The 22,692-nt window shown below is 36.5% G+C and overlaps 1 protein-coding gene across 1 annotated transcript in view; it reads right to left on the reverse strand.

Annotated features, from left to right (window-relative positions):
* Nucleotides 1-2,885: 2,885 nt before the first annotated feature.
* Nucleotides 2,886-22,692, reverse strand: part of LOC101530506 (cell surface glycoprotein CD200 receptor 1) — a 36,463-nt gene continuing 16,656 nt past the window's right edge. Inside the window, exons 2-6 of the mRNA XM_058661888.1 lie at nt 13,633-13,698; nt 10,776-11,093; nt 8,392-8,640; nt 3,847-3,946; nt 2,886-3,303 (exon numbers count right to left, since the gene is read on the reverse strand). Coding sequence (XP_058517871.1) covers nt 3,243-3,303; nt 3,847-3,946; nt 8,392-8,640; nt 10,776-11,093; nt 13,633-13,698 — 794 coding nt within the window. The 3' untranslated portion in view covers nt 2,886-3,242. The remainder of the gene's footprint in view (nt 3,304-3,846; nt 3,947-8,391; nt 8,641-10,775; nt 11,094-13,632; nt 13,699-22,692) is intronic.

Genomic DNA, 22,692 nt, shown 5'->3' on the forward strand with positions numbered 1-22,692 from the left:
AAATTGATCAATGTTCCAATACATTCCAATCAAAATCCCAGAAGACATTTTTGTCAGAAATTGACTAATTCAAAACCCATATGGAAATACAACGTGTTATTGCTTCTCGGCCTTTTGGCTAAGATCAAGTGAAATACAACATGTCTTCTAATTCCAAAACTATTTTGGAAAAAAAAAGTTTCAAGGCTAACATTGTCAACTTGAAGACATATAATGCTATAATATTGTGGTACTGGCATAGAAATAGGTGCATAGTGAAATAAAACAAAACAGAAAGTCTGTATAAAAAATCATACATGTCAGTGCAAATGATCTAAAAGGTTAAGAGACAATTTAGTGATACTGAGATACATGTAAGTACTTTTTCATCATAAAATGAATATCTACTCATATCTCACCCACATACAAATTAAAGTGGATCATAATTTTATGTATAAAATCCAAAGGAATCAAGTTTCTACATTAAAATAGAGGACAAAATACAAAATAACACCCATTTTCAGAAGGCAGAGCAAGTTTCCTGGGAAGATGAGGGTGAAACCATAAGAAAAGTTTGTAGATATGACTACACATAAGCATAAGAGAACATATTAAGGGGTAATGGAAAGTTTCTAATTTTGATTATTCCGATGGTATAAAACCTAGCCCAAACAAGCTATACATTTAAATATTCTCAAAATGTGACCGATTATATACTTTTAAATAGGCAAATTACATACCAATGAGGCTATTTTACATATTTGTAGATAAAATATATCTACTGATGATATATATTATAACTAACTTTCTAATTATTTGACATTGAAAGAGAGAATTAACCAATCAAGCAATTTACATAAATGAAAAATTGAAACATAGCAAATGAGATATATAAAATTAGATTACAAAATTGTGACTAAATATACAAAAATTCACAATTAGTATGTATGGTTTATAATGGCTTAATAAAGGTAAATTTTACAAATGGCTAATAAAAAATTAACTACACTTCTTTATTAAAGAGCTATAGTTATATTTTGAAATGAAAGATATGCCTAAAATGAATTGTCACAGAAGATTTGAAACTAGGGAGACATGACAAACATGAACACTAAGTTTTCTGGTCAAGAAAAGACTTGTTCACCCCAAGGGGGACAGTTGCTGGTGGCCTCCCAGGTAAGGCCTTCAGAATCCAGTCCGAGTTCTGAGTTGAGGCTGTGCTGGCCTGGGTGGTCCTCAGCCAGGGCTCCGTACCAAGATTCACCACTTGACACATCATAGCCTGCTGAGAGGGTATCACAGCTCCCCAGCTCCCCAGCTGGTTTGGCCAATACTCAGACAGCTCTAATATTGTGATCATTCAATCTTGCTTCCTTCCCTCGTTACTTTCAGCTTCATTCCGATGAGTGTAATGTTTTTAAGACTTTTCCCTCACTTATGTTGGTCCCTCCTGCTTTAATTCTTCACTCCATGCCTGTTGGGTATGATCAAGCAACAGTTTCATTTTTTAGTAATATTTTTCATTTTTAGTAATATTTAAGTGAATAGAATTGGACCTGACTCCCAACTAGGGATGTATGAAGGATTAACAAAAGTTTAAGAACAGGATTATATATATATACATATATATAATATATCTATCTCCACATATATATGATATATATCCATATATATATAAGATATATATAAGATATATATCCACAAGAAACACTGTAAGCAGTATGGTTTATACCCCAAAATTCAAAACAATCTAAATGTCCATCTCTAGGGATGTGTTCAATTACATTAGGACATCACCATACTTGGAATTTTATGTAGCCATAAAAAGCATGAGGTAGTTCTGCTTGTACTGACATGAAAAGATACCTAAGACATATTATCAGTGTATTATAGTACAGATCGACATCACAGTATATTGTCATGCCTCTCTTGGCAGAAAAATATGTGTGTATGCAAATAGACACATAAACACACATACATACCATAAATGACAGACAAATCATCTGTACATAGAAATGTCCTAAAAGAATACCAAAAAAAAGCTATATCCCAAGGAGTAATTTCTTCAAGAAACTTGGTTTTCATTATTTACTATATTGCACAATTTAAATATCTTATCATACGCATATGTTTTCTTTGTAATAATAATGTCAGTCTTTGAACAGCCAGTTAGTTGGTAGCAGCCAGCCAAGCTTCTAAAATTTCCATTTTGTTAGGATATAAATGGAAATCCTTTAGAATATCTTTTTCTTCTAAGGACTAATTTCAAGATAGCACTTCCATTCTAGAACTATAAGAAAATCAAAGGAGTAATTGGAATGCATCTTGACTCATTTTCCCTGATGTTGATTCCAGTAAGTTATGAAGTATAGAGACCCACGCCATCAACTTCACTTTTTAACACCTAAGGCATCTTCATCTTTACAGTATCATAGAGTGGATTGTTCTTCTCTGTGTAGCTGGCATAAGGCTGCATTTCATTCTGAAAAATAATTCAAAGTCAAAATAAATTTGAAAATTCCAGAAATCATAACAGAAATATTTGTTTTTTCAGAACAAGTACCCACAGCTTTAGTATCTACTTAGTGCTTAAACATGTGTTTCAGAACTTACATAAACAAATAAAAGAAAACCTATGTTCCAATATTTTACAAAAGGTGTTACTGAGTTCAGCCTTCATGCAAAGCTAGAGTTAAGTCTAAGTCAGTCTGGAGAAGAATTAAGTGAAACGAGAAGTATTTCAAGGGAGAGAATCAAAGACACAGTCAACCACTAGTTATAGAAGATCAAGGATCTGGGAGGGTTTGGGGAGGGGTGGGAGAACCCAAGTATCTATGTAACTGTGTTACATAATACAATGTAATTAATGAAGTTAAATAATAAATAATTTAAAAAAAAGAAGATCAAGGATCAAGACAGGTTTTAAGCTTGGAAAAGAGGGAAATGATGATGGTACTGTAAAAGAGAAGTAAAACATTAGAGATCACTTCCTGAGAGAGGGAACATAACTTCAGTTTCTCCAAGGTTTCCCCAACTGAGGCAAACATTTTATGAATTACAACGCAGTTCTAGAAATGAAAATGTGGTTCCAAAATACTCTATAAGTAGAATTTGATAGATAATTTAAAACTTCACCTAACTATTAAGATAGTTAAAACAGGACTTTGACTAGTTTTTTCAACTGAAACACTAACCTTGATGCAAATTACAATTTTCAAGCTATGTGGCTAAATCATAAAATAGTCTTCTTTGGTTTTTGTCTTTTAGTCTGATCTTACCTCTTCTTCATCAGGAATAGCTTCCAGGTTTTTTGATTTGCATTTTCTAAAAATAAATAAATGAATAAAACAAGCTCCATTGAGTGCAGGCAACATCATTCGTTGGTTATAAAATAGGAAAGGGGACAATAACTATTGATAATGTGGCCCATTTTGATAGAAGCTATTATAAGCCAGAAATGAACTACCACAAATGAATGAATATTTCTTGTGTTAAAAACACCCAAATAACAAAAGTCTGATTATTGGAAAAGAACACAAAATTATGCAACAGGAGCCTTGTGCAATAGAATGTTTGTGACATCTCTTCCTTGGAATATAAAGGGAACTGTAATTATTTTCCCAACTAAAAAATAGTAGTCTATCCTGTCTCTCAAAATCATGCCAAAATGGCCTAATTCATTCAGCAATTCAAAGAAACCCAGAAAAATCCCTCCATCCTTCAAAGTAGTTCAACGGCAACACCTTCAAGATACTCCTCTTGATTACATGATGGTTAACATTAACATCCTAATTCACTCAGTCAATTTAATATTTGTAACTCTATCCCCACAATAATGAAGAAGAAAAATCACTCATTAGTTAGTACCTGAAGACACAGATCAAACACCAAATGAAACCCAAGACGATCAAAGAAATAATAGGGCAGATGACAGGCAGAAAATAGTCTCTTGATGTTCCTTCAGCAGCTGTAATTACAGACACAAAAACATATGATTCAAACATAGCATGTCTAGATAATGGGATATCATTCAGTACTAAAGACAAATATAGATATTAATCCATGAAAATACATAGAAGAGCCTTAAATGTACACTACTACATGACAGAAGCCAATCTGAAATGGCTACACACTATATGATTCCCAGCACATGACATTCTGGAAAAGGCAAAACTATGGAGAGTGAAATTCAATCAGTGGTGTCCAGGTGTTAGAGGGCAGAAGGGTGAACAGGCAAACATAGATAATTTTTAGAATAGTAGAACTTTATCACTATTTTGTGTTATGCTGTGATGGTAGGCACATTGTCACTATAACTTTATCAAAGCCCACAGAAAGTACAACAGTAAGAAAGAACTGTGGACTTTGAGTGATAATGGCATGTCAACATTGGTTCATCAATTCTAATAAAAGAAACATTGCAGTGTGATATAGGCATGATGACAAGGCTGTGAGTGTACAGTAGCAAGGATTCTGTGAGAATTTTTTGTGGTTTTCAGTTTTGCTGTAAATCCAAAACCACTCTAAAAAATAAAACCGACTATATATACATATTCATACACATATGCATATATATGGTTTAATGATGTCTCACAGTACATTTAATTTCATTTTTATGGTCATTTCTATTATTTCATTTCAAATAGTACTGATCAACAGCTCAAAGAGCTGTTAAAATAGACGTCTTTATCAATTCAGACTCTAGAAGTTGCAGCACAACATCCCCCTATATCTGGGTCTTGTTGTCTTGAGGATCTGTGAGTGGTGAATTCCCATACCAGCAATGTGCAGTTTTTGGCTCACCATTACAATAAGAGCATAGTGTTTCTCACCTCCACACTCAGAAATAATTGAGTTATTATAAGGAAAGTGGTAGGAAAAATAACCCCAAATCTGAAGTCATTTTCTGTTAAGACACTACAAAGACTGAATTACAGCAGCAGCTCTGAAGTATTTCTTAGCTGATGGCCATAGTAAAACGTTCAATCTGGTAAGTATACAGGTCAACAAAGGCCTTGCCAGCTCTGAGAGGCTGTGATTTTCTGTTGTTTGGTTGTTTGTTTTTAAGATTTATTTATTTATTTACTTATGGAAAGTCAAATATACAGAGAGAAGGAGAGACAGAGAAGATTTTCCACCCGTTGATCCACCCCCCAAGTGGTCGCAATGGTCAGAGCTGTGCCAATCCAAAGCCAGGAGCTTCTTCTGCACCATGCAGGTGCAGGGTCCCAAAGCTTTGGCCGTCCTTGACTGCCTTCCCAGGTCACAAGGAAGGAGCTGGATTGGAAACAGGGCTGCTGGGATTAGAAGCAGTGCCATATGTGATCCCAGCATGTGCAAGGCAGATTTTAAAGCTAAAAAAAAAAAAAAAAAAAAAAAAAAAAACCTATATTGCCTTAGGAACAAATATTGGCGAACTGGTTTAAGATCGTGCTTTTTTCATTTTTAAAAATTTACTGAAATATCATTAAAGAAAGATTATAAAGTTAGCCTGCAAAAGCAAAGAGAACATGGATGAAAACAAGAATAGATGAAAGGTTCAACTGCTTTTTTGGTAAAAAGTTAATAGAAGAGCAAATGACTTATCAAATGGAATAGGTACAGTCTTCAATGCCTACAGAATTCCAGAGTGGGAAACATTAAGTGTTTTGAAATGACTAAAAAAGGATCTTAAATGCTTTTTCCACTAAGAAATGATATTTAAAGTGACAGATATGCTAATTGCAATAATTTGATCATTCCATGAAGCATACATGTTTCGAAATTCTTTTGTATTCCATTAACACGTGCGATTATTTGTCAACTAAAAATAAACTTTTTTAAAAAGGTTTAAAATCAGAGACATGGAGTTAAAAAGTCAGAACTTTGGAGTAAGTAGGATGGGTTAAGAAGTCCCCTAGCTCACACTATACAGCACACCTTCTTCAGCTAGCAGACAAAAAGAAAATTGACCCCCCAAAAGAGGAACAAGAGATTTCAGAGTTGAAAATCTAGACATCGTGGAGGGTGGAAGGGAAGTGCCAGGCTGGGAACTGGAGTTCAAGCAGTCTGAATGCAGAAAAGTAGATGGCACACACAGACTCCTCACTTCCTCCCCAAAATACAGTTGGGATTACCCTTCCAAGGCAAGAAATGGAAAGCTTTCACCTTCAAAACCTGAACAATTCCAGAGAAAAGACTTTCAGATACTAGAGTACTTTAAAACATTTATGGAAATATGTAATTAATAGATATATTTACTGTACTGTGAAAACATTGCAATCCATACATTAGTTTTTTCCCAAAACACATTTTTTGGTGAACTTTTGGAAGACTTTTCACACACAGGGATTTTAACACATTGTCACTATATTAAAGCTAACCAATTGATAAGCCCCGTCACGAGAGAGTAAGGCTTATAATTAACTCTTCAGTGCTCACTTTGAGATGATTCAATAGCTAAGAATTACTGAAGAGTTAAGAAAAGTCTCAATACCATATCAATTAACTCCATAATGTTGTAAACAATTGTTGATGTTATGTTATGGCTTTTAATTGGTCAGGACGATATTCTGCCAGCAATGCTTTTAGACCAGAGATGAGATGGTCTCCCCAAGAAACTGTTGAATTTATCTCGACAATAAGATGCTGGACTCTATGTATGGTACATGTTTGCAATGAAAGAAACATGACTGGATTTGAACTGTAATAGTGCAATAAGGTGGAGTAATCCACCATTAGAGGAGGGTATAGGGAGGGGTTGGGGGAACCTCAGAGCCTATGAAATGATGTTATAAAATGAAATGCAATAAAAAAAAAGAAAAAGAAAAAAATACTTGCATTTTAATGAAAAAAAGTCTGGGATATGAAAGAAAGAGAATAAAACAAATATTTGGGAAACAAAAGGAACTAATACGTAGACACAAGAGCAAACAGAGGATTGAGGCAAAGAGGATATCTAGAATAAGAGTTGCACAGCAGGTGTTGCCACCAACCAGGACTGAGTAGTCCAAGAGCATGTAAAAACTTAAGAAGAAATATCTTCTTCAAGAAAAATACTGAACTTTCAGAGTATCAAGTAAATCTGACCATACAAGAATATTACTAAGTGATTCTCTAATTTTGGCAGTGGGGTTAGTGATCATTCACAACAGGTAGATTCATTACTAAGGAAACCAAACAAAAGTAAAACAAAATCAAAGTCCAAAAAAATATAACATTTTAATTTGGTTTTAATAAGGCTTACATTTCAAAACAATGCATTCTAGTGAAAAATACTGTTACTGCATGTGAAGAGTAAGGGGAAGGGAAAAAAGGAATGATGGTAAATCCTCATCTACAGAAGAGGTGTGAACATAAGGTCCAAATTTAATAAGAAATAGCAAATGAGCACATTATTCAGAAAAATAGAGTTACCTGGAAGAATTAAATGAGAACATGGTGACAGGACTGCCAAAGCAATTGTTACAGAACAATTTAACTTTATGTATCAAGTTGATTAAAACAATATTTAATTATTTTAAAATAACAACAAATAGGTATAGAATGTGAATGGGGAATGAAGGAATTAAACAGTGATGATCTGAATCATGGGTGTTATCATAAAGCATTTAAGAAATTCTACCAAGAAGAACCTAGAGAAGAGAAGAACCTAGCTTCAGACTAGAAGTTCATGGAAGGCAATTTATAAGTGATTTTATTCTTCCAGTTAAAATAAGTATCTGCTTAAAATTATACTTTACCTTTTAATTAAAATCATACATGTTCTTTTGAAAGAATAATTCTTTGAGCCAGCATTATGGCTCAAAAGATTAAGCTATCACTTAAAATATACACATCTCATATCAGAGTACAAGTCCCAACTACTGTATTTTCATTGCAACTCCTTGCCAATACGCCTGAGAAGGCAGTGGAAGACATCCCAACATACTTGAATACCTGCACCCAAGTGGGATACCCAGACTGAGTTCTAGCGTCCTGGTTTTGGACTAGCCTAGCTTGAAATGACAGTGCTATGTGGGCATTTGGGGAGTGAACCAATGGATAGAATATTTCTCTCTCTCTCTCTCTCTCTCCCTCCCTCCCTGCCTCCCTTTCTCCCTTCCTTCCCCTTTTTCCCTCTCTCTCTTCCCCCTTTTAAAATAAAATAAATCTTTTACTAAAAAAGTACATTTCACAAACCAATTTACCATTAGCATAAAAGTGAATGTTAAAAGTAGAATGAAGTACATTATAAAATTAAAGATTTTTATAATACATTTCTATGTTATTTTCCTAGACATAGCTCTTTATCGGAGAGAATAATAGTAAGAGAAACCATAAGCTAGAAGGAAGTATCCTTGAGTGACATAACTACACACTCTTCATCCCTCTTTATCAAGGATACTTTGATGGAATAAAAATATCAAATAGAAAACTAGAAGCATTACTAACCAGGAGGCAGTTTTTTGGACAGACTTTTTTCACCAGTAGAATGCGAGACAGAGCAGGTCACAATAGTCACGTTGCTGTCTGGCCAGTTGCATGTGCTCCAGACTGTCACTGTGCCATTGGCCCAGGAGTCCAGCCCAGTGAGACAGTCCCCTGGTGGGAACCAAGACACATTTGCAGCCGGCTTCCCTGCAACAGCCTTGCACTCGGCGGTTCTGTTCTTGTGGACATATAGGATCACTTCGGGTGGAACTGCAGAGATATAACGGGAGAAAAAAATCTTACAAGCCAGGCAGCCAACAAGGGTGGGGGAGCACACTATGTCTGTACATGCCACCAGGTAAGAACCATGTGAGGGGACCACCAAGCTCCTTGTCCTGCTGCAGCTGTGCAATAAACTAAGGATGTCCTGGAGGGAGGCAACTGAATGCTACTTCAGGTGTACAAAATGCTTGCTAGGGACTTTCACAGAACAGACCATGTCACACACATGTCAGCAAAATAATGGGTATACCAGAAAGTTTCCCAGTGCTGGGTTGTTATACTTGCTGACACAGGAGAGCTAGGCCTGGGGGTGAGCCAAATGAGAGTACATGGAAGATCTTCTGAGGCCAGGCTACTGCATCTGCCTGTGTACATAGGATCAGAAAATGGAGGCAGTCTGGGCCAGGATCACACCTATTGGTGCATGCAAATACCAAATCAGGAGCCCAGCTTGGAAGGAATTTTGGAGGGTCACCTTGTCCAGGCCATGGTACTAGTTTGTGAGTACAAGCACTGGGTCTAGGGACACACCAAGCCAGGCAGCTGTACCTGTCAGTATAACTGAGAGTTGGGGAGAGGGAACAGGCCATGTCACCACAACTACCACCTCCACTCATAAGAATCAGGTCTGAGAATTGACCTGGTAAGGATCTGCATGGTTCCACCCATCCAGGCAGCTATACCTTCTGGTATGCATGAGAACCAGGGCTGGGGGCAGGAAGCACATGAAAACAGGATTGGGATAGACGACTCAGGTCTCAACACCTACCAGCATGTGCCACAACCAGGTCTGAGGGCCATCCTGGCAAGAGTTCTGGAGTGTCATTGGTGGGCATGAGAGTCGGGCCTTGGGAGCAGAGCACATTGGGGCAATGCATCCTCTAGCACACAGGAGAGCTAGGTCTGAGAAATGATCTAGAAGGGGCTCAAGGGGACATCCCCAACTAGACCACTGTATCCAATGGTGTGCATGAGAGCTGAGGATGGGGCAGGCTGGATCAGACAGCTGCAGCACTGGCACTCATGGCAACTGGAATGCAGAACAGACACGGTAGGGGTTCTAGAGGAAACTCTCAACCCACAGACGCATACAGGAAATAGGGCTGGGGGTGAGTCAGGTGGGGCTAACTGGTCAAGAGCAGGCCCCCTGAATTACATGTGTACCTTAGACTGACAGCACCCCAATCACAGGGAACATCCCATTGAGACATGGCACAACCAAGGAGCACATGTTGTGGGACCTAGAAACCCTTGTTGCTGTCTCCAGAGAAAAGATGAAGATGTGCATGGAAAGCAAGAAAACCAGATCCTCTAACCCAATAGAAGATTTCAAGTAACTCTTCAAAGAGTGGAAGGAGGACGCCAGTGAGGTAGCCTAGTGGTTAAAGTTCTCGCCTTGCATGTGCCGGGAACCCCCAGACATTGCAGCCACTTGGGGAGTAAACCAGTGGCTGTAAGATCTTTGTCTCTCCTTCTCTCTTGTAAATCTAATCTTCCAATAAGACATAAATAAATAAATAAATAAATAAATAAATAAATAAATAAATATATAAATATATGTATATATTTTTAAGAGTAAAAAGAAAAGCAAGTGTCATAACACTTCAGGCCAAGCACCTGGGTCTGTGGACACTCCAAGGTGGACATGGAAAACCAAAGGCTTGAGAACTTCTACAGAGGACATGAAAGAGCACCTCTGAGAGCAAATACATTATGTTACCTCTTATACAACAATCAGTCGAGTAATACTCTGGAACATTCTCCCCTACCCTGAGCTCCTTGGGGCAACACCAATAGATCATCTCCAACCCTTGTCACCTGACGCTAATGTAGTCTAACAAGGAGCAGTGTACCAATTCCCCTATTCCCTGCTTTGGACATGTGACTCACTCTTCATCCACTCACTGATCCACTCTCCATCCCTATAAAAAGATGCATAGGTAACCCCCATGCCCTCCCCTCTAAAAGGATGATTAAGAAATTAATGGTTTTTATTTAAATAAATAAATATACATGATATTCTACCAACAGTCAAAAAAAGTCAAGAATATGTAATTTACAGAGATAATTACTTTGTTCTCAAATCTAATGATCTGAAAACCACAATACATGATGTTCCTTACCTAACACTTGGAGGTGATGTCTATGCTCAAAATTCCCATCACGACTGACTATTTCACAGCTGTAATTCCCATCATGACTGAGGGCCACTGGGTCAATCTGAAGTCTAGGATCCTGGTCAGGTCTGGAGGCCCAGCTTATTCTCTCATCAGCACAGTTGGTTGCTGTGGTCTCATTTGTATCTTTCTTGTAGGACATGGTACAGCTGGGCCTGTGTCTGAGGGTTATTTTCCACGTGGTTACCAACACACTCGTCAATGGGATAGGAAGGCAGCAGAGCACAGCCTTTGTACCCATCAGCACGGGCAGTGAGGTGTTGACTGGACACACACATGAAAGGAGAATGACAAAGACAAGCTAGATAAGAAACTTCACATGTGAATGTTATCCACAACATGGTAAACGAAGTTGTACTTACATAAGAAATTCACATTAGCAAAATATATTTAACATATCAAAATTAATCCAAATGTTAAGCAATCTTCCCTAGATCATTACAAAAACAATAAATATTATAGCATATATTGAAATCAATTCAGGAGTTACATAGTAATAAACAGAAAACAGAACTCCACTTTTTGTTTTAGAAGAACAAAGGCATTCCATAAATCCAATCTCTAATAACAGACACTATCAGATTTATCTGGTTAGTGTATTTCATACTCTTCAGTGTAAAATGGAATGAATATTTTTTTTTGTTTTTTTTGTTGTTGTTTTTTTTAACATACTGGTTACTCAAAACCATGTCAATTCCATAATATTGCAAATTGCTGTTGATGTTATATTGGGACTCTTAATTGACTGTGATGATATTATACCAGCTCTGACTTCGGACCAGAAATGGTCTCCCCAAGAAACTGTTCAACCCATCTGGACAATAAGTAGCTGGACTCCATGCTTAATATATGTTTGCAAGGAAAGAATCTTGATTGAATTTGAACTGTAATACTGCATCAAGGTGGAGGAATCCACCAGGGGGGAGGGGAGGGGGAGGGGGAGGGGGATTCCCAAAGCCTATGAAACTGTCACATAATGCTAAATATTAATAAAAAAAAAAAAAGATGAAATGGACACGAAACAGCTAAATGGTGCCTTATGGCCATTTTAAGGTATAGAGCAGCCGGTCCTATATATGAACTAAAATTGAAATGTCAATGAGCTAATCATAGGTTGTGGCTAGGACTTGTTTTCCTTTTTTTTTTTTTTTTTTTTAAATACACTGGTTACTCAACACCATGTCAATTCCATAACATTGCAAATTGCTGTTGATGTTATATTGGGACTCTTAATTGACTGTGATGATATTCTGCCAGCTCAAACTTCAGACCAGAAAAGGTCTCCCCAAGAAACTGTTCAACCCATCTGGACAATAAGTAGCTGGACTCTATGCTTGGTATATGTTTGCAATGAAAGAATCTTGATTGAATTTGAACTGTAATACCGCATCAAGGTGGAGGAATCCACCAGGGGGAGGGGAGGGGGAGAAATGGGGGGATTCCCAGAGCCTATGAAACTGTCACATAATGCAAAATAATTAACAATAAAAAAAAATTTTTTAAAAATGGAATGAATAATAATGTAATGGTTTTTCTGAATTTTGGTGAGTGCAAAAAATTCTGCAAAATCATGATTACAAATGCCTGCTCCAAAAATAGCTTTTGAGACAAATGTAAGTGTGGAGAGTATATGTACTTTCATTAAAAATAACTAAGATCAAATTCAGGTTGAAATATTTGAAATTTTTATTATTTTTTTTAAATTTAGATGTCACAATATCAGTAAAATCAGCAGTTCTTAAAATAATCTCTAATTTTGCCAGACTAATAACTCCATAAAAATTAAAAATAATAACAGTGACAAGGGATGATTTATACTATTTTATTTCTATAAAAAGAAATATAGTGTATAAATTTAAAGACATAAAGAAGCACAAAATTTATTTTCATTTGGAGTTTGTCAATAGAAGGACTTTATTGCAAATGTGTGACATTATCCATTGCGGCATCTGGATGCATCTACCTTCCTGCCTGTGTCATCATATAGATTTCCACAGAGTGAAGCTGTGGATTTTGCTCATAGATTTTGTTTCTGCGGTTGGAATCTAGTTACCACGATTAAATAAATAAACATGGTGAAACCACCTTTAATGTAAAAAAATAACCCCTGAAACAATAAGCACCATCTAACATATGAGGATACTTCAGAAAGTTCATAGAAAAGAACAAAAGATAAATTTATTTTGAGATTAAAAATGTTGAAATCCATGCATAGGTTTTATAGAGTATTTTACCTGAGCTTTTGAAGACTCCTCACAGAAGCTCACACTTCCCACAAACTGATATAATGTGTCCACTGAGGTTAGTTTTGCAGAGATGGCTGGAGCACTTACCTCTGATACAGCTCACTTGTAACAAAGGTGTCAGTGATGTCGACATTTTAGCAGAATCATGAGAGAACTTTTCATGTGGATGATGCTTGTCTGTGCTAAACTCTGCATTTAATATCTCTCCATGCCTGTTTAATAGCACCTGTCTCTCCTGCAATATCCAAGCACTTGCATTTCATGGCCAAATTAAGATATTGTAATTAAAAGAAGAAAAAGGTAGGACTTCAATGCAGGTCTGAGAAGCAATTAAATTTATGCTATTTGCACCACTCCAATTTGGCAAAACTTAAGATAGCAGGAACGATGTGGCTTCTTTGGAGAAGAACCTGAGACTGAATCACTTAGATGCCTCATAACACCATACTCAGATCACTGAATGCTTCCACTTGCCAAAGTGGCCTTCAGCTAATGCTTTAACAAAATTCAATGCTCCCTCCCCACAACATTGGCCACTGCATAAGGAAGTACCTTACCTTGTGTGGGAGGAGTTGGAGTGCTCTGCATCGTGTGGTTTCCATGCATACATAAATCACTTGAAACTACAAAGTATTTAGAGAACAAAGGGAATCAGTGTTACGAACTCCAGGAGAGTAGAAGCCACTGTTTCTACTGATTTATTCAATGTGACAATTGGTTCATAATCACCAAAAATACACAAAATCAATGGCAAAAGCATACTTAGAAGATATGCCACCTGAAAGAAAAATGTGTTAGTATCTTAAAGATTATATTTGAACTGTATTAATCAGTTTCCCTATTTATGAGATACTTCTGTCTGTTAATTATTTTCAAAAAGAAAAGCCAGAACTGATGTTGTGACACTTCTGCAACACGTATGAATGTAGGCATCCCATATGATCGTGGGCTTCAGTCCCAGTGCTGCTCTCCTGATCCACCACTCTGTTAAGGAACCTGAGAAGCCAGCAAAGATGGCCCAAATACGTATGCCCCTACCACCCATACTGGAGACGCTGATGGAGTTCCAGTTTGTGAGCTTTGGGCTAGCCTATCCCTAGTCAGTGTGTCATCTGAGAAAGAAAACATTAAATGAAAGATTTATATGTCTCCATTTCTCTCTCTCCCTCCCTCCCTCTCTCTCTCCTTCTGCCTTTCCAATAAGTAAAGAAAATGTCATTTTTTAAAAAGCCAACCCTGTCTCCACACCACCCCCACCCCATCGCTCGTTCCTGAGCAGGAGAATGGGGCCAATATAGGTATCCCACATAGGAAGTTGTGATTATATACCCCTCTCCAGAATGCACTTTCTAAATAAAGATATTTAGTCAAATAGCAGACACCTCATCGAGATGAACAACTAGAACTTCTCGAGAATTTTAGAAACAAGAAGAGACAATTAGCATACCAATAAAGAAAAAAAGACTTGGAATGCCTATGTCCCATAATGGGATGTCCAGTTTGAGTTCTGACTCTGCCGCCAATTCAGTTTGCTGGTAATAAACACCCTGAGAAGCAGCAGATGATGGCTGAAGTACTTAGACTCCTGCCATCCACACAGTCTTCTTGGATTGAGTTCTAGTCTCCCAGCTTTGGCCCGACCCAGCCCTGGGTGTTGTAAGTATTTGAGCAGTGAACCAGTCAATGGAAGACCTTTCTCTCTCTCTATCTCTCTGTGTATGTTTGTGTGTGTGTGTGTGTCTGATTCTGCCTTATAAGTAAATATCGTTCTACATATAAGAATAAAAAAGGAACAACAAAAATTTGAGAACTATGGTAAATATTAATGCAGCTATATCAGAAAATACTTTGAGCATCAGTTGTCTAAATATAACAATTTTAAAATATTGCCACAGTAGATCAAGAAACAGGACCCATGAGGCTTGTGCCATGGCTCAACAGACTAATCCTCAACCTGGAAGTGCCAGCATCCCATATGGTTGCCGGTTCATGTCCCAGCTGCTCCACTTTCCATCCAGTTCCCTGTTTATGGCCTGGGAAAGCAGCAAAAGATAGCCTGAGGCCTTGGGACCCTGTACCTGGAGGGAGACCCGGAAGAAACGCCTGGCTCCTGGCCTCAAATGGTCTCAGCTCTGGCTGTGGGAGCAATTTGGGGAGTGAACCAGCAAATGGAATAGCTTTCTCTCTGTGTCTCTAATTCTAAATGTAGATTTGCCTTTCAAACAAAACAAATCTTAAAAAAAAAAGCAAGATCTAAATATATGTCTTGCAGAAGAAATTTAAGTATAAAAAGCACATTTTAAAACTTAAGGAATAAATATGTGTCATGACAACACTAAAGGAAATGGGAATAGTTTATTAATTTGGGACAGAGAAGACTTCAGAGAAAGGAAAGTTACCAGGGATAATAATGGGCAATGCATATCATATCATCATAAGTCAATCAATTCTCCAAGAAGACATAATAATAAAAATAGTATATGCTTAATCCTTTATATATATATATATATATATATATATATATATATACTTCCTACAACAGAGCATCGAAATACAAGAAGTAAAAGCTGATAGAACAGCAAGGAACAGCCCCTATCACCCATGGGAGAGCCCCACATGGAGCTCCAGGCTCCTGGATTCAGGCTGGCCTACCACTTGTAGCCAGTTGGGGAGTGAACCGGGGGTTAAAGATCTTTGTCTCCCTATCTGTCACTTCACCTTTCTTTTTTTTTTTAAGATTTATTTTTATTACAAAGTCAGATATACAGAGAGGAGGAGAGACAGAGAGGAAGATCCTCCGTCCAATGATTCACTCCCCAAGTGAGCTACAACGGGCCGGTGCTATGCTGATCCGAAGCCGGGAACCAGGAACCTCTTCCAGGTCTCCCACGCGGGTGCAGTGTCCCAATGCATTGGGCCATCCTCGACTGCTTTCCCAGGCTACAAGCAGGGAGCTGGATGGGAAGTGGAGCTGCCGGGATTAGAACCGGCGCCCATATGGGATCCCGGGGCATTCAAGGCAAGGACTTTAGCCACTAGGCCACGCCGCCGGGCCCATGTCACTTCACCTTTCAAAGACATAAGTGAGTAATTTTTAAAAAAAAATAATTGGAGAGGATATTTATACTTCATATACCTAATAAAATATTATTATATAGGATATACAGCTGTGTAATGGAGACTATCATATCTAGCAGCATATAATTTGACTTTATGGTACTATAAATTTCTATTTTTCTGCCTGTTGTTGATTTTGTATTGTGGCTTTTTCATTTAAGGCGATATATAGTAACTGTGTAATGGAGACTGTCATATCCAGATGTGAGGATACAATGTAGTATGCATCTCTACTTTCCGATTAAAGATGAAACCCCAATGAAACTGTTAACTATATCTTGACAATAGGATGCTGAACTCTCTGCCATTGCCCATGCCTGCAATGATGGACATATGACTGTTTATAGAGAACTATACTATAGTAATATATAGGGTAAGTCAGTGGGTGGGGGGAGGGAATTGGGGAAAGGATAAGGGAAATTCCAGGGCTCATGGAACTATATCATAAAATGATAATAATAAAAAGAAGTTTTTTAAAAAAAACTCAATGTTAAACACTGGGCAAATGACTTTAACAAAATCTCAAAAGAAAAGATATTCAAATGGTCAGTAGAGACATGGAAAGATGTTCAATATTAATAACCATAAGGAAATACTAATTAAGAACAGTGAGATTACACACTTATAATCACTGATAAAATTTAGAAAACTCAGATACACATATGTTAGTAGTTGAAATGTAAATTATATTACAACTAGAAAACTTTTGTCAATTTAAAAATATATGCAATACATTCTTGCTACATAACCTGCCAATTCCAATAACACATACCCAAGAGATAAAATATATATCTACACAAGACATTATATAAAGATTTATTTATTTGGGGCCCAGTGTGGCAGCCTAGCAGCTAAAGTCCTTGCCTTGCATGCGCCAGGATACCATATGTGCCTGTTCATTTCCTAGCAGCCCTGCTTCCCATCCAGTTCCCTGCCTGTGACCTGGAAAAACAAATCAAGGACAACCCAAGGCCTTGAGAACCTGAACCTGCATGGGAGACCCAGAAGAGGCTCCGGGCTCCTGGTTTCAGATTGGCTCAGCTCTGGCCATTGCGGCCACTTGGGGAGTGAACCAATGGATGGAAGATCTTCCTCTCTGTCTCTCCTCTCTGTGTAGCTGACTTTCCAATAAATATTTATTTGAAAGGCAAAATAACAGAGAGCAATAAGAAGAGGTAGTGAGAAGGATTTTTCATCCACTGGTTCAATCCCCAAATGGTCACAATGGCCATAGACATGGAATTCCATCTGGGTCTCCCACATGGTTGGCAAAGCCCCAAGCAGATTAACCGCCCTTCACTGTTTTTCCATGTGCATTATCAGGGAGTTGAATTAAAGGTGGAGCACCTGGAACTTGAACCAGAGTTCCCATGTGATATTGGTCTGGTCAGTGGCAGATTAACTCTCTGTGCCACAACGCCATCCCTACCACACAAGGTATGCGCATAAATGCTCATCGTGGTTTAATTCACAAACTTACTTGCAAGAGTTAAAAACTGAAAACAACCCAAATATCAGTCCACAGGCAAATGGATAAATTACGCATACAGAATACTACCCAATAAAAAATTAAAAACATAACGTTGATGAATCTCTAAAGCTTTCTATTGAGTGAAACAACAGACACAACAGAATGCATACATACAAAACAGCACACAAAATACTACTACGCATATACAATGCCGAGTAGCCTAAGATGAGAAAAAGTACATCAGTAGTTGCATGCAGGTGGGACCAAAGTCAGGAACACGCTACACAAATAAACAGAAAAATAAGAAAATATATTTAAAGTGAATAAAATGTTATCCATTTTGTTTGTGGTGATGGTTCACAAGTATATACAACTTTTACATTTGAAATTATACATTTAAATATCAAATTGTTCATTTTAAATGAATGCAGCTAATTATACATAATCTTTTTCTCAATAATCTTGAAAGGGAACATAGAAAGTAGCATCAGAAACCTTCAGTTTTAGAAGACACATCCATACAAATTAAAATGCAAAAATTCAACGCTAAAAACAGTATTTAAAAATCGTTTGTTCCACCTAAAACAAAATCATCAGTAGAAATGAGCGTGTTTTGTGATTTTTTTTTTTTACTACTACTGAAACTTCTTACTCACTTGAAGCCCCAGAAGTTTCCCTTCCCAAATCATCATTGTCATAATTGGCCTGAGCAAGCACAAGCCACCCACACAGCAGAGGCTGCCTGGGCATGACTGTGCAGAGTCACATTCTGGAGAGGCTTCCTCCAGGGAGGGGGGAAAAGGCTCTCAGAAACAGCACGTGATCTCCTTGTGATGCTCAACAATTTTCATCGACTGGAAAATGCTGCGCTCTGCATGAGCTATGCTTAAAAAAAAAAAAAAAAAAGAATTACCAATGAACACTGCTGAAGCTTCCCTATTACAAAAAAAAAAAAAAAAAAACCTCCCAATTTAGTAACTGTTAATAACCAAAATGCAGCATAGATTATGGCACACTTCAGGAGACAATATTTCTGCCAGTACCTATGCATGACTTCTAATGTATGGAGATGGAAAACAAAACCATTAGGATCTCCTGCTCTTTCATCCATTTGCAGGTCTTTCAGAGGAACACAAATAAAGCAGGTAGGAATCTAACACATGAACTACAAGCTGACACCCAGACATTAAGATGAAGTTGTGGGTTAAGAAATGGGACTATGATTTAATAAGAAATCAGATAGTTGCCAAACATAACAACAGGTAAGAGTTTATTTTAATCTTTCTATTGATAGTTTTATAACACTTGTGGTCTCTATGCTAGAGCTGAACTAATCAGAAATCATTGCTATTTCTTTTAAGACCTTCACAGCTCAGCACTCTTATTGTTATTCAACATGTAATGAATTTCTTACTTCTTAAAAAAACACAAAATAAATAGTTGAAATATGAAAATATCCTGACAATTCACACAAGGAAAACCAAGTAACAAAATCATTTCAGTCACCACTTAGTGACTTAAGCTTTTTCAAATTCAAAATCACTGTTTCACCCCTAATTTCTGTAACTCTTCAAAGTTACTATAGCAAGTACAAAGCTAGACCATTATATATTATGAAGTGAATTATTCCTAAAGGCTAGGAAATGTGACGGGCAGGAATTTTACTTATTCTTTCATCTTTGCTTCCTGAATTTTTCAGATAGCTATATGAATTTATTTGCTGTCATTTTCACCTGTGCAATCCTGCACCATCATTCTTACTTACAGGAATAACCTGTAAGGGCCAGCAGTGAGATGCAATGGATTAAGTCATCTCATATGATGTCCCTATCACATAACAACACTTCTCTACTTCCAATCCAGCTTCCAGCTAACGTACCTCAGAAGACAACACACAATGGCTGGAGTGACTGGACCCCAGACATCCATGCGGCAAAGACCTGAACAGAACTTCTGTGGCTTCAGCCTGGCCCTGTTTGGCTGTTGGAGGTATTTGGGAAGTGAGTCAGTGAATGGAAGATATATCTCTCTCTCTCTCTCTCTCTCTCTCTCTCTCTCTCTCTCGCTGTTGTTCTGCCTTTCAAACAAATAAACTTCAAAGGCTTAAAAAGAAAGAATGCGTGGAAGATATTCAAAGCATGTCACAAAACTGAGATATTCAACCTATTATAATTAAGCAGTATAATTCTGCTAAAATTTCATGATTATATTTATTTATTTTTTTTTTTTTAAAAAACAGAACCCATTTATTTGTTGCCTATAGAAGATACATCTCACCAACAAAAATCAGCACTAACTATATCTGATGGATTTCAATATGTTTTTGTTTTTATTTCATTTCTTCAAAATAGTTTTTTCTCATTAAATTGATCACTCAGAGGTCATACAGTGTGGCCTAGTGGCTAAGGTCCTCGCCTTGATCCCATGTGGCTGCTGGTTCTAATCCCGGCAGCTCCACTTCCAATCTATCTCTCCTCCTCTCAGTATATCTGACTTTATAATAAAAATAAAATAAATCTTTAAAAAAAAAAAAGTCATGATTATATTTAAAATGAGCTCAACTTTATGAATTAGTTTTCTTAACATTTCATTGAAATACATATGTATATGTATATAAAATATTTGAATGAGATCAGATTAAACATATATCAACAGAGTAAAGTTTATTTGGCTACCTTGAGAATATTTCTTTTTCCAGTTATCACTATAAGAAACATAATATAGTACAGATATTTTTGCTAGGCATTTTTTTTGCCTCTAAAAGTTTAAAATTCAAACCTTAACAGTTAGTTTCAACAGAAACTAAAATCAACAGAATACCATCATCAGATTCAAAATCAACAGAATACCATCAAGCAGCAAAACATACATGGCTCAGCCATTCCTGGAGGAGTAGAAAAGCAGAATGACTTGGAAAACTGACTTGGTAAAATATTATCAAGAAATTTCCCAAACTGGGACACAGATATGAACATTCAACTGCAGGAAACACACAAAATCCCAAGTAGACACGATCAAAGAGGGTCTTCACCATGGCACATTATACTGGAAATTTTCAAATAAAACACAAAGAAGCAACCCTAAAATGTGCAAGATAGAAACACCAAATACTTTTAAAGAAAAGGATGATTGACAGCAGATTTCTCATCAGAAACCCTACAGGCTAGGAGAGAATGGAGATATATAGAACAAATCCCTTCAAGAAAAAAGCTTCCCTCTAGAATACTTTACCCAGCAAGGTTCTCATTCATAAATGAAAGCAAAATAAGAAATACTTTCAAAACAAATAAAACTTGAATTTGGTGCCAACCAGTCAGCTTCATAAATGATACTTAAGGATGTGTTATACACAGAAACAGAGAAAGATAACAAGCACAATGAAAAAAATATGAAGGCAGAAAATCTACTAATCATACAAAGGAAATCCAATACAAACAATAGGAATATTTACAAAGCTATGGCACGATCAACAAAGGTCCACACAGACTAAAAGTAAAAGGATGGAAAAAGATATTCATACTAATAGAAATAATAATGAGCAGGAATGGCTACCTGATACCAGACAAAACAGACTTTAAGACAAAAATTGTTAAAACAGACAGAAATGCCATTATGCAATAATTCAGGGATCAATATAACAAAAAGATGTGACTACAGCAAATGTATACATGCCCAATGCTGGAGCATTCACTTATTTTTAAAAACTGTTATTAAAGATCTAAAGGAAGATACAGACTCCAGTACAATAATATTGGGGAATTTCAACACTTACTTTCATCAAAGGACAGGTGAGCCAGACAAAAAATTAACAAAGAAACAATAGAACTAATCAACACAATGGATCAAATATTGATATACACAGAACATTTCATTCCCACAGATACAAAATACACACTTTTTCATCAGAGCTTTTAACTTTCTCTACGATAGACCATACACTAACTAGAAAAAAAGTCTCACAAAATTTAATAAAAATGCCTTATATCTTTGACACAATAAACAAAGCTGGTAATTAACAACTAAAGAAACTCTAAAAAATGTGCAAATGCATGAAGACTGGCCTATCATGCTTCTGAATGAATAGTGGGTCATGAAAGAAATCAAAAGTTAATCAAAATGACTATAAGTGAATTAAGATGATAACATATTAACTTATGGATTACAACAAATGCAATGAGAAGAAAAAAGTTGATAACAACTGCCATCTACATCAAGAAATCAGAAAGGAATCAAATAAATAATAACACAACTCAAAGATCTAGAAAAATAAGAACAATCAAATCCAAAGTTAATAGAAAGAAGCAATTAAAATTACAGAAGAAATACACAAAATTGAAACAAAAATGATAGAAAATATCAGTGAAATGGTTTGGGTGTTTTTAAAAAAATAAGCAAAATGTATACATTAGTTACCTAACTAACCAAGAAAAGAAAAAAAAGATGCAAATTATTAAAATAAGCAATAAAAATGTAAATGTTACAGTGGATACCACAGGAACAAAAAAAATCATCAGTAATTATTACAAACAACTATATGCCAACAAATTAGAAAATCTTGAGCAAATGGATAGATTTCTGGGCACATTCAATCTACTAAAGTTGAGTAATCAAGACATAGAAAACCTAAATTAACCAATAACTGAAACAGAAATTGAATTAAAAAATTAATCCTCAAAACCCAGAAAACCCAAGACTAGATGGCTTCACTGCTAAATTCCACGAAACTTTTTAAAAAGAAGCTAATTCCAATTTTCTCAAGCTATTAAAAATAATTATAATGGAGGAAATCCTTTGAAACAACCTCTGTAAGACCACTTTAATTTTAAGTCCTGGAAAAGATATAGCAAAGAGAACTTTAGGCCAATATCTCTGATGAACATAGATGCAAAAATTCCCCACAAAATACTAGCTAACTGATTACAACAACACATTAGAAAAAAAATTCACTTACAGAAAGTAGGATTGTTCTACATACATATATCATTAAATGTGATACATCACATTAACAAAGTGAAGAATAAAAACCACA

This window comes from Ochotona princeps, chromosome 3 (genome assembly GCF_030435755.1).
Source record: "Ochotona princeps isolate mOchPri1 chromosome 3, mOchPri1.hap1, whole genome shotgun sequence".
NCBI classification, from domain to species: domain Eukaryota; kingdom Metazoa; phylum Chordata; class Mammalia; order Lagomorpha; family Ochotonidae; genus Ochotona; species Ochotona princeps.